We start from the raw sequence: 15978 nt of genomic DNA on the forward strand, positions 1-15978 counted from the left end.
TGCCAAATTTCCATTTATTTCATAAATAAATACTAAATATATTTATTAAATTTCTCAACCAGCATGAAGTACAATGTGTCACGAAAAAACAATCTCAAAATCAACTGGATATGTTAAAGCGTTCCAAAGTTATAACCACTTAAATAGACACATGTCAGATTTTAAAAAATGGTCCGTGTCAGGAAGGTGAAAAGTGGCTTCAGCGTTAAGGGGTTAAAGGACATCTACCATCAATATCAAGCATGGATAAAACAGGGACACTTACTAAAAAACCAAGCACCGTGGTAACCATCTTATATTTGTTATCAATGGCCTCCTTCCTTCTAAAATCATCTTTTAAAATAATGCTAATGAGCCTTAGAGGCTCTAGGGGGGTTCCAGATCTCCTTAATGATGTCTTTTCACTAGGTTGTTACAAATGACGATTTGGTAAGCTCTCTGCAGCGCTGCGGAATCTGTGTGCACTATATAAAGGAATTATTATCATTCATGAGCAGAACATGTCCCCCGCTCTCTCCCTCCTCCTTCTGCCTGTATAATCTAGCAGCAGCAGGAAGTTCAGGGGGAGGGAATAACTGCTTTGCCGATTCTAACAAGCAGTGAAAAGGCATCAATGAATGGCTCTGGAAACACCCTCAGAGACGCTCAAGCTCATTAGTATAATTTTAAAACTTTATTTTAGAAGGTAGTCATGAATAACAAATATAAGAATATTACCACAGTCAAAGTGCCTGGATCTTTCAGTACCATATATACTCGAGTATAAGCCGAGACCACCAATTTTACCACCAAAAACTGGGAAAACCTATTGACTCGAGTATAAGCCGAGGGTGGGAAATGCATTAATCACAGCCCCCCCCCCCCAGCCCAGCCTGCCCCCTTAAGTATACAGCCAGCCCAGCCTGCCCCCTTAAGTATACAGCCAGCCCAGCCTGCCCCCTTAAGTATACAGCCAGCCCAGCAGTAAAAAAAAAACAAACGAAAAAAAAACCTTATATACTCACCCTCCGGTGGCCCCGATATCCACGCTGCTCTCCCGATGTCCGCGCGGGTCCTCTTCTGTCTTCTATCTTCTTCTGTCTTCCACAGGGTGCCGCCATGTCATTCTCCTGGCCGTTGCATAGTATGACGTCAGCAGCGGCCGCGTCATACTATACGCCTGCCGCCCGGGAAAAACATGGCGGCGCCCTGCGTAAGACGGAAGATAGAAGACAGAAGAGGACCCGCGCGGACATCGGGGAGCAGCGCTGACATCAGGGCCCCCGGAGGGTGAGTATATAAGCTTTTTTTTTTTTTTAAGTGCTGGGCTCGCTATTGACTCGTGTATAAGCCGAGTTGAGGATTTTCAGCACATTTTTCGTATTTACACGAGTATATACGGTAAATGTCAGGATGGTTTTTGATGGTAGATTTCCTTTAAATCATACATAACCTTTTAACAAACCTTCTTTAACCCCTTACCGAAGCGTGCCGAGATAGTACGGCACGTGTCGGGCGGGTACATGGAGAGGGCTCATGGACTGAGCCCTCTCCATAGCCGGTAAGCCTTTGCTGCATATTGCATATTGTTATCCCGCGATCACAGCCGGCTGCTTCCAAAAGATGGTAGCGATCTTCGCTCCCCGTGACGTCATCGAGGAGCAGCGATCGGTCACCTTTACAGCCTCTGGTCTTCTGAAGACCCAAGGCTGTCTCGTTTTAACCCATTCATTACAATGTACAATTTGAACATTTTAATGAATGAGGTGGAAAATCCCCATATACTGCCATGGCAGTATATGGTAAGATCGATCAGAAAACCTAGGGTTAAAGTACTCTAGGGAGTAAAAAATAAAAAAAGGTAAAAAAAAAAATTATTATTAAAAAAACATAAAAATTCAAATCACCCCCTTTCCATAGAACTGATATAAGTATTACGTACTGATGCAAACACGTTGGGTGATGAAATATACATTTTACATATACATACAGTTTATATAATAATAATTCCTTTATTTATATATTTACACGTAAACACGGAGAGAACTCTTTGCAGATGTTGACCTGGAGTTAATCTAATTCACAATATACTGGTAGGAGTTTATAAGGTCATTTTCTGCTGAAAGATTCCCTTTAAAAGTGAAGGTTTCCTATTTTAATATACTATGCATAAAAAGGTTGTTAAATTCACTAGTACTCTTAATTTATCCAACGTTTATTGAAAAACTAGCGATCATTTCAACATGACCTTTCAGTTTAAGAAGTTTCTAATACGATCACCGAATGCAGAAGGAGAGATCAACAAGAATAAGAACTTACCAAGTCCCTTAAGGATAAATGCTGTTGTCCATTGGCATAAAGAACTGCAATATATTATTATATCCTGCAATTTTTTTAGATGACAAATAGGGTCAGAGGAGCACAGTCTATTAATTCTAAGCCATCCAAAGTAGTTACAGCTTCTTCCTGGCCTTCACTTGTGCCAGCTCAGGTTAATGTAGCACATTCATTTCCGTATGATGACATGTTACCTTCATCCAGTGTCTGCTACCAGTGACCATGATGTCTGATGCAACTAAATGAAAATGATTTCTTGCAAAAATTGTAGAGAAAGCATTAAAGCAGAACTATCACAGGAATGCGAACCGGCAATATCCGCAATTACCTTCAGTGATAAATAACATTTGAAAATGCTTGGCTCACAATTCATGTTTTAATTATTGCTTGGTATAGTCACTGTGCTGCTCTATATATATATATATATATATATATATATATATATATATATATATATATATATATATATATATATATATATATATATACACACACACACACGCGGTCCCCTACTTAAGAAAACCCGACTTACAGACGACCCCTAGTTACAAACGGACCTCTGGATTATGGTAATTGGCTGTACTTTATCCTTAGGCTACAATAAGCAGATATAACAGTTACTAATGGTGTCTGTATTGTTAATCCTGGTTCTTATGACAACCCAACATTTTTAATATCCAATTGTCACAGAGACCAAAAAAAAATTGTTTTGGGTTACAATTATAAAATATACAGTTCCGACTTGCATACAAATTCAACTTAAGAACAAACCTACAGAACCTATCTTGTATAATGTACATTACCCGGGGGCTGCCTTGTATATATATTCTTTAGTGGTACCTGTACATCCTTAGAACGTGTTATGTATGTATTATATATTACTGGACTAGGTTTAATTGGATCTATTTCTCCTGTTAATTTTTATTATTGTAATGTTGCTGTTTGTAATTGAGATCGCCAGGTTACTTATCAGATCCTACGCTCTTTACTTTGCTCCTTCTTATTGCCTACCTCAGCATATTGCTCAAATAGGGGAGTGCTTAAAAAATAACTTATGTTTTGATAGATAATATGGATTATTACCTGGTTGGGTGGTATAAAGCGGACTGGCAATTCTTCTATCATATTTCATATTAATCAGAACAACTTATACTCACCTCCTGTAGTGGTCTGCAATGCCATCCGTCACTGGGCGTCCCAACCTCTGGGCGACCACCCCAACCACTGCCGTGCACCAGCTTCTAATTGAACTCTGACCTTCTGCTGTAGCAGGTTCACGCCAGTGGTCAGGACTTCGCTGACAGTGACAGGTGGCATCACGGGAGAACCAAAGGTGAGAATAAGCAGTTTGTGGTTTTTTTAAGACCCCCCCCCCCCTCCCAAGCCAAATATGATTTTTTTTACTCCAGACAACACCTTTAATCCCTTATTCTTTCTTGGAAATGGCAACCTTCACCAGAAAGGAGTCTGAAGAAAAAGCTTCCAAGTTTGCTAGTTCTTTTCAAAGGTGTCCGTTCTGTGTTCCTGGTCCCAGTTTTGTTATAGGACTCTGCCCATGAGCATGACTTTCCATGGATTTCTGCACATCCTTTTCTTAACATGTTCAATACTTTTTCTTTTCTTTCACAGTGTGGATTGCATGGATTGTTCAGAAGTATATTTAGAAAGCTGTGTTTTATTTCACCCACTGCTACTTGTATACAAAGTCATCATTTAACAAGAACTTCAAGTTTTATGACAGCTTTATTCCAATAAATATATATTATTTTTTCATCAATAAAAGCGCTATATTAAAAATGTACACATAAAAAATAATTTAAAAACACTGCAAACATTTCACACGGGTAATTGAATCCCCAAAACAAAAGTTCTAAAATGTGCATAGTCATTTCTCATGAAAATTTGTTTTTTTGTATAAAAAATCCTTCCTTTGTAATCTGGTGTTTGAGCTGCTGTTCAGATGTGTTTATAGACATACATGAGGAAGCGTCATCCTTCTATTTTAGCAAGCAGTGCTTTTATATCTAGTAAGACCCGTTGTATATCAAAGGAAGGTACAAAACGAAATCCTAATGGAGTACATAATTACTACGTATTCTCTTGAACAGAATAATAATACAACCATGACATAAACAATGCCTTATGTGAACTGCTGTAATGTGATGATCCTTTCTATATTATATTATAAGATTTCGGCCTACTGTACATCAGATTAGTACATAACATCAGTTCTAAATATAACAGTTCTTAAAACAAACCAGATAATGGTCAACTATGGGAAATTGGGTATTTGAGCTATGTGTTTACATTCATGAGCACTGGCTACGGCCTGTTATTATGTTTTTGCAAAAGACTCAATAGATTTTCAAAGTTTAAGGGGAACCTCTCAGCAGAAATTGTTCTCAGAAACCACTATAAATTTGTTGTAAATCATCTTAACACCTTCCAGATCATCTTTCTTTCATAGCTCAGCGTGAAGATGTAAATTGTATAAAGTCACAAGGGCCGAGAGTTTAGCACAGAAGTCAAGCTCTCCCCACCTCAGAAAACCCCATCTTCTATAACTGATGGCCCTGCGTTAAGGTGTGAAGCATCATGGGGAATACTTGACTTCAATACTGAGTGGTCCATGTCTATGACTATACAACCAATTTACACCTCACTTCAATTCTGATTTTGTAAGTGATGCCACAAAACTGAAAAACATGATCTAGAAGGTGTTAACGACATAATGGTGGTGGTTTATTAGGTAATTTTCTGGTGACGGGTTCCCTTTAACACATGCTAATATACACTATGGGAACATATTCCGGCCATCAACAATACCTGTACAACTCCCAGACAATCCTTTTAGGTAGGGTCCAGGTACACTTTGTGTGGGAAAAAGATTTAATATAACCTATGATTTATTCAATTAAATCCTTGATAAGTGTTTGATGATGAGGCCAGCAGGTTGAATGTTTTCATTTCAGGGTCATAATGGTGGGGGTCTAAGATCCAACACCCACCCATTTCATCTGTTGTCAGCGGCTGATACAAGGAGAAAGAAGGACAACACTGTTCTCAGTGAATTGGTCCTAGCAGGTATCTGCAGATCAGCAGATATGGGTAGGTCACCCATTTTTTTGGCCCTCAATCATCAGGGATTTCATTGAATACATGACAAGCTGTAATAAATGTTTTCCCCACATTATATATTTTAAGAGGAAGCACACAGGATCCTTATTACTAGATGTTGTAATCTCTTGGTGGTCCTACTCAATGTAGCCACATAGGGATTACCAAAAATAATTCAAGGGGCTTCCTGGCTATATAGTATGATTAGAGATGGGCAGACCCATAGTTTCAGTTCAGGTGCAGCCATGTGACACGGATTTATTGCCAGATTGGAAGTCTAACAGTCAATCGGGAAAATAGACATCCCTTGCTACTAGCCATGGCCATGATTGGCCAGACGGGTGTCCAGGTTGCGCGGCCGAAACCGAACTGAAGCTACCGGTCCACTCGTCTCTAAATATGATCATAATTTTTATTTAGGAAATACCCTTTAATGTTGGAGGTACAGAACTCATGTCTGCATTCAGTGCATATGGCTGCCATTCCTACATACAGTATTAATAGGGATATGTATATTGAATCTTTTCTTACAATCTGCTAAGTTCCTCCACCTTTATAACATGCTTCTAGCAAAAGGGACTGTATCTGTGACAGGTTCACTTTAATTGGAAGCTCAATATTGTGTCAGCATTGCCCTTTGGTAAATTAGAAACGAAACAGCACAAACTGTACAATATTGTTTTTGTCTTTCATATTCTGTTCTGTGGTCATGTCTCTGTGTGGTTATAGGGTTTCCTGTCCTTCCTTTTAACAATTTGAGGTACGAGAGTGCACTTCAAGCTCACAGGAAATGCTGTAAAATTGCCAAATTACATTAAAGTACTATTTTAAAATAAGGCTACTTGCCATGTCCTATAGAGGTGCAGCCATCCAATCAACTCTGGAGATGTCCAGCAGATACAGTGCAATTTATTGTAATGTGAACTTTACAGGGGACAAACCAGAACCAAACCAGAACCTACAATACTGAGTTGTATTGTGCATCTGAAGCTCAAGGTTTCTCTATTTCCCTTATTCCCTGTTCTTTTTTTGCTATCAAAATGTATTTTTCTAATTAGGTTTCTAATATTTTTGCATTTCTGTACTTTTCAGTGAGCAATTGTTTTTGTGGGTGAAGTTGTTTTCTTTACTAGAACTATTTCTTGTAGGCTTTTCACAAACATGGATTGTACATTATGGATTTATTAGTTAATTTACTTTTTAATAAAACAAACATTTCCTATTATTTGCCTGATTTTGCTGGGAAAACATCCAGATTTTTTTTTCTTGTATTTGTTGTTTATTTTTTTTCCTAACAGTTTTTTTTTTATAGGTCTTGTAGGTTAAGCCACTAAGGCATCAATGGGAGGTAAGGGCCAAAAAATAGAGCAATACACTAAAGTATACGCATAGGCAGCCACTGATGACATCATCCATATGATCCCTGAAACTCCAAACCTAAATGTGTGAGCTATTGAAGGAGGCTATGGGGGAGGGGGGGATGAATAAAGGTTAGTCACTAGTACAAATAAGCCACTCATTCATTAGAGCACATTCCTGATATAAATAAACTATTGTGTTATCCTTAAAATCCTGATGTACTATAACAATGAACTAAAGAAACACAGAAGAATAATCAATAAAAAACCCTCAATACTGGAACAAACTCATTGTGATCATGAAGTAGTCCTTCATCCCTCCAGATCTATATTAGAATAAATGTTTCTACTCATGAAAAAGAGATTGGGAATTAAAAAAAAATGTTATATCAGGTATCTCTGTTTTTATATATAGGGTCATATTCAGAAACAAATGGGATTAAAACGAATCCCAACTTCACAGATTGTAATGCATAGTCCTTACTACACACACATGTCAAAGTGATCATTAGATAATATGTAAGGCTGTGTTCTCTTTAGTAAAGTACCATTCAAAAAAAGGTTGTCTTAAGTACCAACTTACAGTAGTCCTTGATTTAGTTCATTAGCATAATAAAAGCTGTATTCCTTGAATGATAGATGATCCCTGGTAAGTGTCTTGTGCTACCACTAGATTTTGGCTTTTCTTTTTGTTTCAACTGACATTTGTTCTCAACATGGGATGAAAAGATATCAAGGAAGCCTTGTTGATGAAATTTTCCATAGCTCCTATTGAAGAGAATAATTATCAAAAAAGAAGAAATCAGAAACAATAGTAAAAATAACATTAATGCTAAAACAGTAGCATCTGTATTGGGGAGGGGTTAACCATAAGTAGAGATGAAAGGGAGTTCTTTTTAAGTTCAGGTCCTCTGTTCAGGTGCATTTCACACATATTCCTAGATTGGCGGCAGTGCAGCCAATCTGTCAAATTAATGCCCCTAACCACAAGCCATGGCTATGATTGGTTATAGGGCGACACCACTGGCCAATCACAGCCATGGTTAGTAGGGGACGCCTATTCGGCAATATGTCTGGGTAGCACCTGGACTGAACTTAAAGTTCAGGTCCGCTCAGCTCTAACCATAGGTCAACTATGAAATTAAAAGAGTAACTGTTGTTTCAATTTTTTTAGGTAAATTAATATTATAGATAAATATAAAACATTTAATAATAAATCTTATCAGAGGCAATCACATTTGGTCCCTCTTATCTGCTCATTTTACTACTTAGATCTATCTCACTACACACACTGCAGTTAATGTGGGAGACTAGGCAGTTGGAAAATCACATACTATAATTCCTAAAGCCTAGAATAGGGGTCCACAACCCGTGGCCAATGGACCACATACGGCCAGTCAAACCTTAAGTTGCAGCCCGTATCCTGCTGACAGTAAGAGGAAGAGAGACAAAAACAACAACGGAGGAGGACGGCGCCTCGCGTAATAACGTAGAGACAAGTGTACCGATACAGGTGAGAAAAGTTGGTTGCTCACCTGTTGACCACTTGGGTACAAGCGGTAATGATAACCAATGTAGGGGAGGATCCTTGGTGGTGCGGAGATTTAAAACTTAGGTTACTGCAGCAACTTTCGGGCGCTCCGAAAACCGGTAGCCAAAGGTACCGTGGAGTAAATGTCACAAAATAGAAAAAGTTGGAGGGGGCCGGGAAAGTGAGCTTGTAACCAAACAGAAAACTCCAAGTATAGTAGTTAACACAATTTATTTGGTAGTAGTAATGTCCAGAGGCAACGCGTTTCGGGGAGACCCCTTCGTCAGGCCAAAAAATGGAGATGTTGGAATGACACTTAAAAGCAATAGCGCTGAGAGAGAGCTCAGGCGGTCAGCTGCTAAAAAAGTTTTTTAGGAGAAGAGGAGCCAGAAAAGGAGAGTATTTATCTTTTTGTCTGCTCTGGGGGTCCTCCAGTATTATTAGTTGTCTGTTTTGAGGTCTCCAGCATCATTGTGTTCTTTGGGGTCTCTAGTATTACTAATGCAGCATTTGGTTTCGGAGTTGTCATATTTATTTCTATACTGTGGTATTTAATTTCTGGGGTGGCATTTTATTTCTGGGGTGGCATTTTGTACATTATTGTGGTTGTTTGTGCATCTTGGACAAACTTTTAAAGGAAATTTTAAATGTTTATTATTTATTATATATTGGTGGAGTCAGTCCATTTTATAAAATATAACTCATTGCAAAATAGGGCTGTGGGGTCGGTTGACCAAACCTCCATCTCCGACTCAATTTCCCGAACTTCAACTCACTGTAGCAGTGCCGCAAACAACCAGCACGAGACGTAGAGCAGAGCGGTACATAGAGGAAAGAAGAAGCTGTAGCATGGTGCATGGAGGAGAAGAGGAGCCAGGAAAGAAAAGGATATTTTTTGTCTGGTCTGTGGTCTCCAGTACCATTATCTGCTCTGGGGGTCTCCAGTACCATTATCTGCTCTGGGGGTCTCCAGTACCATTATCTGCTCTGGGGGTCTCCAGTACCATTATCTGCTCTGGGGGTCTCCAGTACCATTATCTGCTCTGGGGGTCTCCAGTACCATTATCTGCTCTGGGGGTCTCCAGTACCATTATCTGCTCTGGGGGTCTCCAGTACCATTATCTGCTCTGGGGGTCTCCAGTACCATTATCTGCTCTGGGGGTCTCCAGTACCATTATCTGCTCTGGGGGTCTCCAGTACCATTATCTGCTCTGGGGGTCTCCAGTACCATTATCTGCTCTGGGGGTCTCCAGTACCATTATCTGCTCTGGGGGTCTCCAGTACCATTATCTGCTCTGGGGGTCTCCAGTACCATTATCTGCTCTGGGGGTCTCCAGTACCATTATCTGCTCTGGGGGTCTCCAGTACCATTATCTGCTCTGGGGGTCTCCAGTACCATTATCTGCTCTGGGGGTCTCCAGTACCATTATCTGCTCTGGGGGTCTCCAGTACCATTATCTGCTCTGGGGGTCTCCAGTACCATTATCTGCTCTGGGGGTCTCCAGTACCATTATCTGCTCTGGGGGTCTCCAGTACCATTATCTGCTCTGGGGGTCTCCAGTACCATTATCTGCTCTGGGGGTCTCCAGTACCATTATCTGCTCTGGGGGTCTCCAGTACCATTATCTGCTCTGGGGGTCTCCAGTACCATTATCTGCTCTGGGGGTCTCCAGTATTTTAAGCCTGATATGTTGTTTGCAGCGCTATTATTATCTCTTCTTGGATCTGCCCTATTATTGTCTGCTCTGAATGTAGTATTTGATTGCTGGGGTGGTCTTTATTGCTTTATTGTGGAATTTATAATTTCTGGGTTGGCATTTCGTGCTGTACTAAGGTTTTTGATGCATCTAGGGTGCTCATTGCTGGTGTGGCCCCTTGTAGTTGAGCAGTAGTACAGTATAGTCCTTGGACCAATATATGTTGCTCACCCCTGGCTTAAAGGAATATAACAGACATTTAAAGGAAATGTCAAGATTTTTATAATTTATTTTATGTTTGCGGAGAAAGAGTCGGTCCATTTTATCACGACTCAGACTCCACCGCTCTGACACATAATCTATCTTATTTCTAACCTTGGCTAATACACGTAATAGTTCTTACGTTCTTAAATGGTCACTAACCTTCCAACATTAATACTACAAGTGACTACAATTGTATTTTCTCAGAGCAAAGTGCTTTCTTATGCACGTGCTTAGGCTCTTATGCTCTCATCATGTTTTGTAACCTTCTTTAAAAGATAGAAAAAGGGTCATTGTGGCCAGATTATACAGAAGCTATATGGAGAAGGGAGCAAAGTTTCCTTCCAGCAGCTTTTAGAATACAGGAAATTCACAGATACTATGGAGAGCCACCAGCAAATTAATATTATAAGTTACATGACGACTCTAAACAGTGTTATTCCTTATTGAGACAAACTCTACCACTGATTTCTCTAAGCTTTGATGAAAAGGACTTTGATGGGGGTTACAATATGAGAGGGATAAAATTTTAATGTGTAAGGGAGCTGGTGGGGACAATATGAGAGGGAGCTGGGGGTCACAAGGAGAGGAGGGGGAGTTGTGAGGGTAGTAAGAAAAAAATTATACTGTGTGGGGTTGAATAAGCGGCGCGGTTTAGGGCAAAAAAATCCACAACTAGCTTGGCCTTTTTTTCCCCCTTTCCCGTTTAAACAAAGTTGGGAGGCATGACATCATAAAAAAAGAGTGGGACTAAATCACACCACAACAATGTGAAAGGATGAAAAAGGTATTTTTACTTTTTGCAACATTAATAGAAGCAGTGACATGGGTTTGTGCTGTGACAGAAGTGGCCTTGGAAATAAATTGAAGTCTTAGAGTCTACAATAAGGTTCAAAATGTCTATAGAACTATTTTTATTGATCTGTATAGAATAGCTATATTTTGTACACAAGTTACTGGGTTCTTGAAGTTGTAGCGAAGAGAAAAGATGATTCAGCCTCGAAAATTAAGTAATGCATTTAGTATGTAATACTTATTTAGAGTGAGGTTTGTCATTACTCATAATGGTGTACATGTAGAGGATTTAGGGGTATACAACATATATTGCAGCAAAACACCAATGGCATGGCCTAATATTTTGCGAAGCAATTCCGATGGAAGAAAAAGAATTGTTTATCAGTATCATCACATTGCAGAATATTTTTTCATCACATCAACCCACATTTATCAAAATAGTAATATATATTACTTACTTTAATGTATATATATATATATAAAACTATATATTATATATACAACTATACTTTATCGAAATAGTAATAACACAGGGCGTGCAACACAACTCTGCAATTTGCACTCCAACAAAACTGGGGCAAGAGTTTAAATAAATTTGGGCCAATGACATTATACAACTTTTGTTTGTACAGTTGAAACCAAAAGTGTACATACACTACATATAAATACACATATGCATGTTATTCTCACCATCTGTAATGACATCAGAATTGACCCGTTTCAGGTCAATTAGGATTACCATGATTATTAATATTTGGTACCACTGCCCTTAAACTGTAAACTGTCAAATGTTATGGATATCCTTCCACAAGCTTCTCACAATAGTTGGTAGGATTTTGGGCCCATTCGGGCATGTTTGTAGACCCCTTGCTTGCATCTGCCTTTTCAGCTTTGCCCCTAAATTTTCAATAGGATTGAGATCAAGGCTTTATGATGGCCACACCCAAGAAATCCACTTTGTTATCCATAAGCCACTTTGTAACCAGTTTGGCAGTAGTTTATGGCCATTGTCCATTTGGAAGATTCTTTTGTGCTTGAGATTTAATTTTCTAGATTATGTATTTTACTCTTGGGTTGATATGCACATTTTGGAACAAAGCAAGTTCACCTCTGGGACACAGATCCAATCTCCTTCCTGAGTGGTATGATGGCTGGACATTCTTCTTTGTACTTGTGTATAATTGTTTGTACAGATGAACGAGGCACCTTCAACTTCGGAAATTTCACCAAAGGATGAACCAGACTTGTGCAAGTCCACAATTCTATTCCTGATATCTTAGCTGATTTCTTTAAACTATACCATGAGGTTGTCCAAAGAAGAAGAATATTTCCAGTTTTCCTTAAAATATTTCCACAGGTGTGTCTCTGATTAATTAGTTGTTGCCAATAAATCATAAGCTTCCAAAACACATGACATCATTATATGGGCTGTCCCAAATTGTTTAAAGACAAGTTATCTTAGCGTATATAGACTTATGACCTTGCAGAAAGTGGTAAAAATGGCTCAAAAATTCTCTCTTGCTTTATTCTGGCATTGGCTAATGATAATTAATTTTGGTAAACCTAATTGACCGGGAAAAGATTTCATGTCAGACAGTGAGAAAAACATGCCTAAGTGTCTTTTTATACAGTGTATGTAGAGTTCTAGTTTGAACTGTGCAAAAAGATCTGGGGGCAGTGTTCACCTACCAAGTGTTCTCTTTCATAGCTGAAATACTGTGGAAACACTGGTTTCATTTCTGTTGCAGTCCACCTCAGTTTTCCGTCACTGATCTTTACAAAGTTGTTCAGGCAGTTTCGGAAATGATTGTATGCATCACATGTAACGTCCATATATCTCAAAGTAAAGTTAAACCTAAGAAAGAAGTGAGAAAGACATATCACCAACTGCACAGAAAGCATGTGTCAAGTTCAACATCAACTCTCAAAGTTATTCTTTGATTTTTTTTTCTGCATAAATCAAATCCCCAATACATGTAAGGACGTGAAGCTTTGTCATACATCTTTAGAGGAAATCTACCATCAAAATCAAGCATGATAAAACAGGGACACTTCTAAGGCACAGTGACTGTGGTTATCTTCTTATATTTGTTACCCATGGCTTACTTCAACTTTTATACTAATGAGCCTGAAGGGCTACTGTGGTGTTTCCCAGAGCCTCTCTGTGCTGTAGATTCACAGGCTGTTATACTACCTCACCCTCACTCCCTGCTCCCTCAGCACTTCCCCTCTCTCTTTGCCTGTTGTAATCTTACAGCAGCACAAAAATTTTAGCACACAGTGGAAGGGGAAAGGGCTCCTTGCACACTGTAACAGCCCGTGAAACTGATGGCGTCAGCTGTCAGTTAATGCCCTGTGCTTCCCAATGCCAGTTTAGCTCCCGTGAAGCAGCAGTGTTAATTAACACTCTCCTGTGCTGTAAATGCTAAAAAGTTAACAAACAACAACTTTTAAAAACCAACAACTTTTCACCATATTTGCACATATACAGATAGTGACAGGTTCCTATAGAGCCTATTAACTTATTAACACTAGAGATGAGCGAACATACTCGTCCGAGCTTGATGCTCGATCGAGCATTAGCGTACTCGTAACTGCTCGTTGCTCGGACGAGTATTTCGCCCGCTCGAGAAAATGGCAACTCCCGCCGTTTTGCTTTTTGGCGGCCAGAAACAGAGCCAATCACAAGCCAGGAGACTCTGCACTCCACCCAGCATGACGTGGTACCCTTACACGTAGATAGCAGTGGTTGGCTGGCCAGATCAGGTGACCCTGGGATAGACTAGCCGCTGCCCGCGCTGCTCGGATCATTCTCTGTCTGGATGCCGCTAGGGAGAGAGCTGCTGCTGCTCAGGGAAAGCGTTAGGGTGTTCTATTAGCTTACTGTTAGGCAGGAGTGATTCTAAAAGAACCCAACAGCCCTTCTTAGGGCTACAATAACGTTATAATTTTTTTTTTTTTTTATTTGCAGCTAGTACCATATTGTGAGGAATTAGCAGGGGGACTTGCTACCGTTGTGTTTAGCTCTTAGTGACACACATATCCACCTCAAACACCAAAGTGGGAAAATTTATTAGGGGTTTGAGTAGAATTAGGCACAGTCTGCCAGTTTCTTTTTATTTTACGTTTATTTTTTTCATAACTCAGCTTCATCTCATCTGGCATAGTAGTGTGCTGTAATACTTGGCTAGAAAATAGCCATAGGAGAATACAAACGTCTTAATTACGCCTACAGTAGCGTTATATATATTTGATTTCTGGTTGATCTGCTGGTGGCTGTACTTGCTGCAGTGCATCTACTATCAAATTGGGAGCAATTTGGAGTCAGACTTGCGACCACTGTGTTTTAGTGACGCACATATCCATCGCAAAGACCGAAGTGGGAAAATTTATTAGGGCCCGGGGTTGTATTTCAATTAGGCACAGTCTGCCAGTTTCTTTTTATTTTACGTTTATTTTTTTCATAACTCAGCGTCATCTCATCTGGCATAGTAGTGTGCTGTAATACTTGGCTAGAAAATAGCCATAGCAATAGGATAGCATCGTTTGGTTTTAAAAACTAAAAAACACAAAAAAAAAACAAAAAAAAAAAAAAAAGTTAAAAAAAAAATACAAGTTATAACTCTCATTTTCAAAATGTTTAACCCGAGGGCTAGGGGTAGAGGACGAGGGCGGGGACGTGGGCGTCCAACTACTGCAGGGGTCAGAGGCCGTGGTCCTGGGCGGGGTGAGACACCACCTGCTTATGAGGGAGCAGGGGAACGCCGCAGAGCTACACTCCCTAGGTTCATGTCTGAAGTTACTGGGAATCGTGGTAGAGCACTGTTGAGGCCAGAACAGTGCGAACAGGTGATGTCGTGGATTGCCGACAATGCTTCGAGCAATTTGTCCACCAGTCAGTCTTCCACGCAGTCCACCCATGTCACCGAAATCGGCACTCCTCCAGCTCCTGCACCTCAGCCTCCTCCCCCCCAGTCTGCCCCCTCCCAGCAAAATTTGCCATTTGAACCGGCATACTCTGAGGAACTGTTTTCTGGACCCTTCCCACAGTCACAAACCACTTGTCCGGTTGCTGATGAGCAATTTTCCGATGCCCAGGTTTTCCACCAGTCGCAGTCTGTGGGTGATGATGACCTTGTTGACGTAGTGGAAGAAGTGTGTAAAGAGGTGTCCGACGATGAGGAGACACGGTTGTCAGACAGTGGGGAAGTTGTTGTCAGGGCAGGAAGTCCGAGGGGGGAGCAGACTGAGGGATCGGAGGATGATGAGGTGACAGACCCAAGCTGGGTTGAGAGGCCGGGTGAACACAGTGCTTCTGAGACGGAGGAGAGTCCTCGACCAGAACAGGTTGGAAGAGGCAGTGGTGGGGCCAGACGGAGAGGCAGGGCCAGAGCTGGTGCATCAGCGCCAAATGTGTCAACTAGTGAAGCTCCCGTGGCGAGGGCTCCTGCGGCGAGGGCTAGATTTTCAGAAGTCTGGAGGTTCTTTAAGGAAACACCGGATGACCGACGGACTGTGGTGTGCCACATTTGCCAAACCAGGATCAGCAGGGGTTCCACCACTACTAGCTTAACTACCACCAGTATGCGCAGGCATATGAATGCTAAACACCCCACTCAGTGGCAACAAGCGCGTTCACCTCTGGCCGTGCACACCACTGCTCCTTCCCCTGTGTCAGCTGATAGTCAGCCCCCTGCCCAGGACCCTGCCACAAAAACCCCATCGTCACCTCCACGATCCTCCACAGCATCCACCAGCGTTCAGCTCTCCATACCCCAGACGCAAATATAGTGCAACCCACCCGCACGCCCAAGCCCTTAATGTGCACATCTCCAGATTGCTAAGCCTGGAGATGCTGCCCTATAGGCTAGTAGAGACCGAGGCCTTTCGCAGCCTCATGGCG

The 15978-nt window shown here is 40.8% G+C and overlaps 1 protein-coding gene across 1 annotated transcript in view; it reads right to left on the bottom strand.

The window, feature by feature from the left end:
- Nucleotides 1-4040: 4040 nt before the first annotated feature.
- METTL22 (methyltransferase 22, Kin17 lysine) overlaps nt 4041-15978 on the bottom strand; it is a 151698-nt gene continuing 139760 nt past the window's right edge. The window contains exons 10-11 of the mRNA XM_072120770.1: nt 12765-12930; nt 4041-7559 (exon numbers count right to left, since the gene is read on the bottom strand). Of these exons, the coding sequence (XP_071976871.1) occupies nt 7524-7559; nt 12765-12930 (202 nt within the window). The 3' untranslated portion in view covers nt 4041-7523. The remainder of the gene's footprint in view (nt 7560-12764; nt 12931-15978) is intronic.

Source organism: Engystomops pustulosus, chromosome 8 (assembly GCF_040894005.1).
Source record: "Engystomops pustulosus chromosome 8, aEngPut4.maternal, whole genome shotgun sequence".
Taxonomy (NCBI): domain Eukaryota; kingdom Metazoa; phylum Chordata; class Amphibia; order Anura; family Leptodactylidae; genus Engystomops; species Engystomops pustulosus.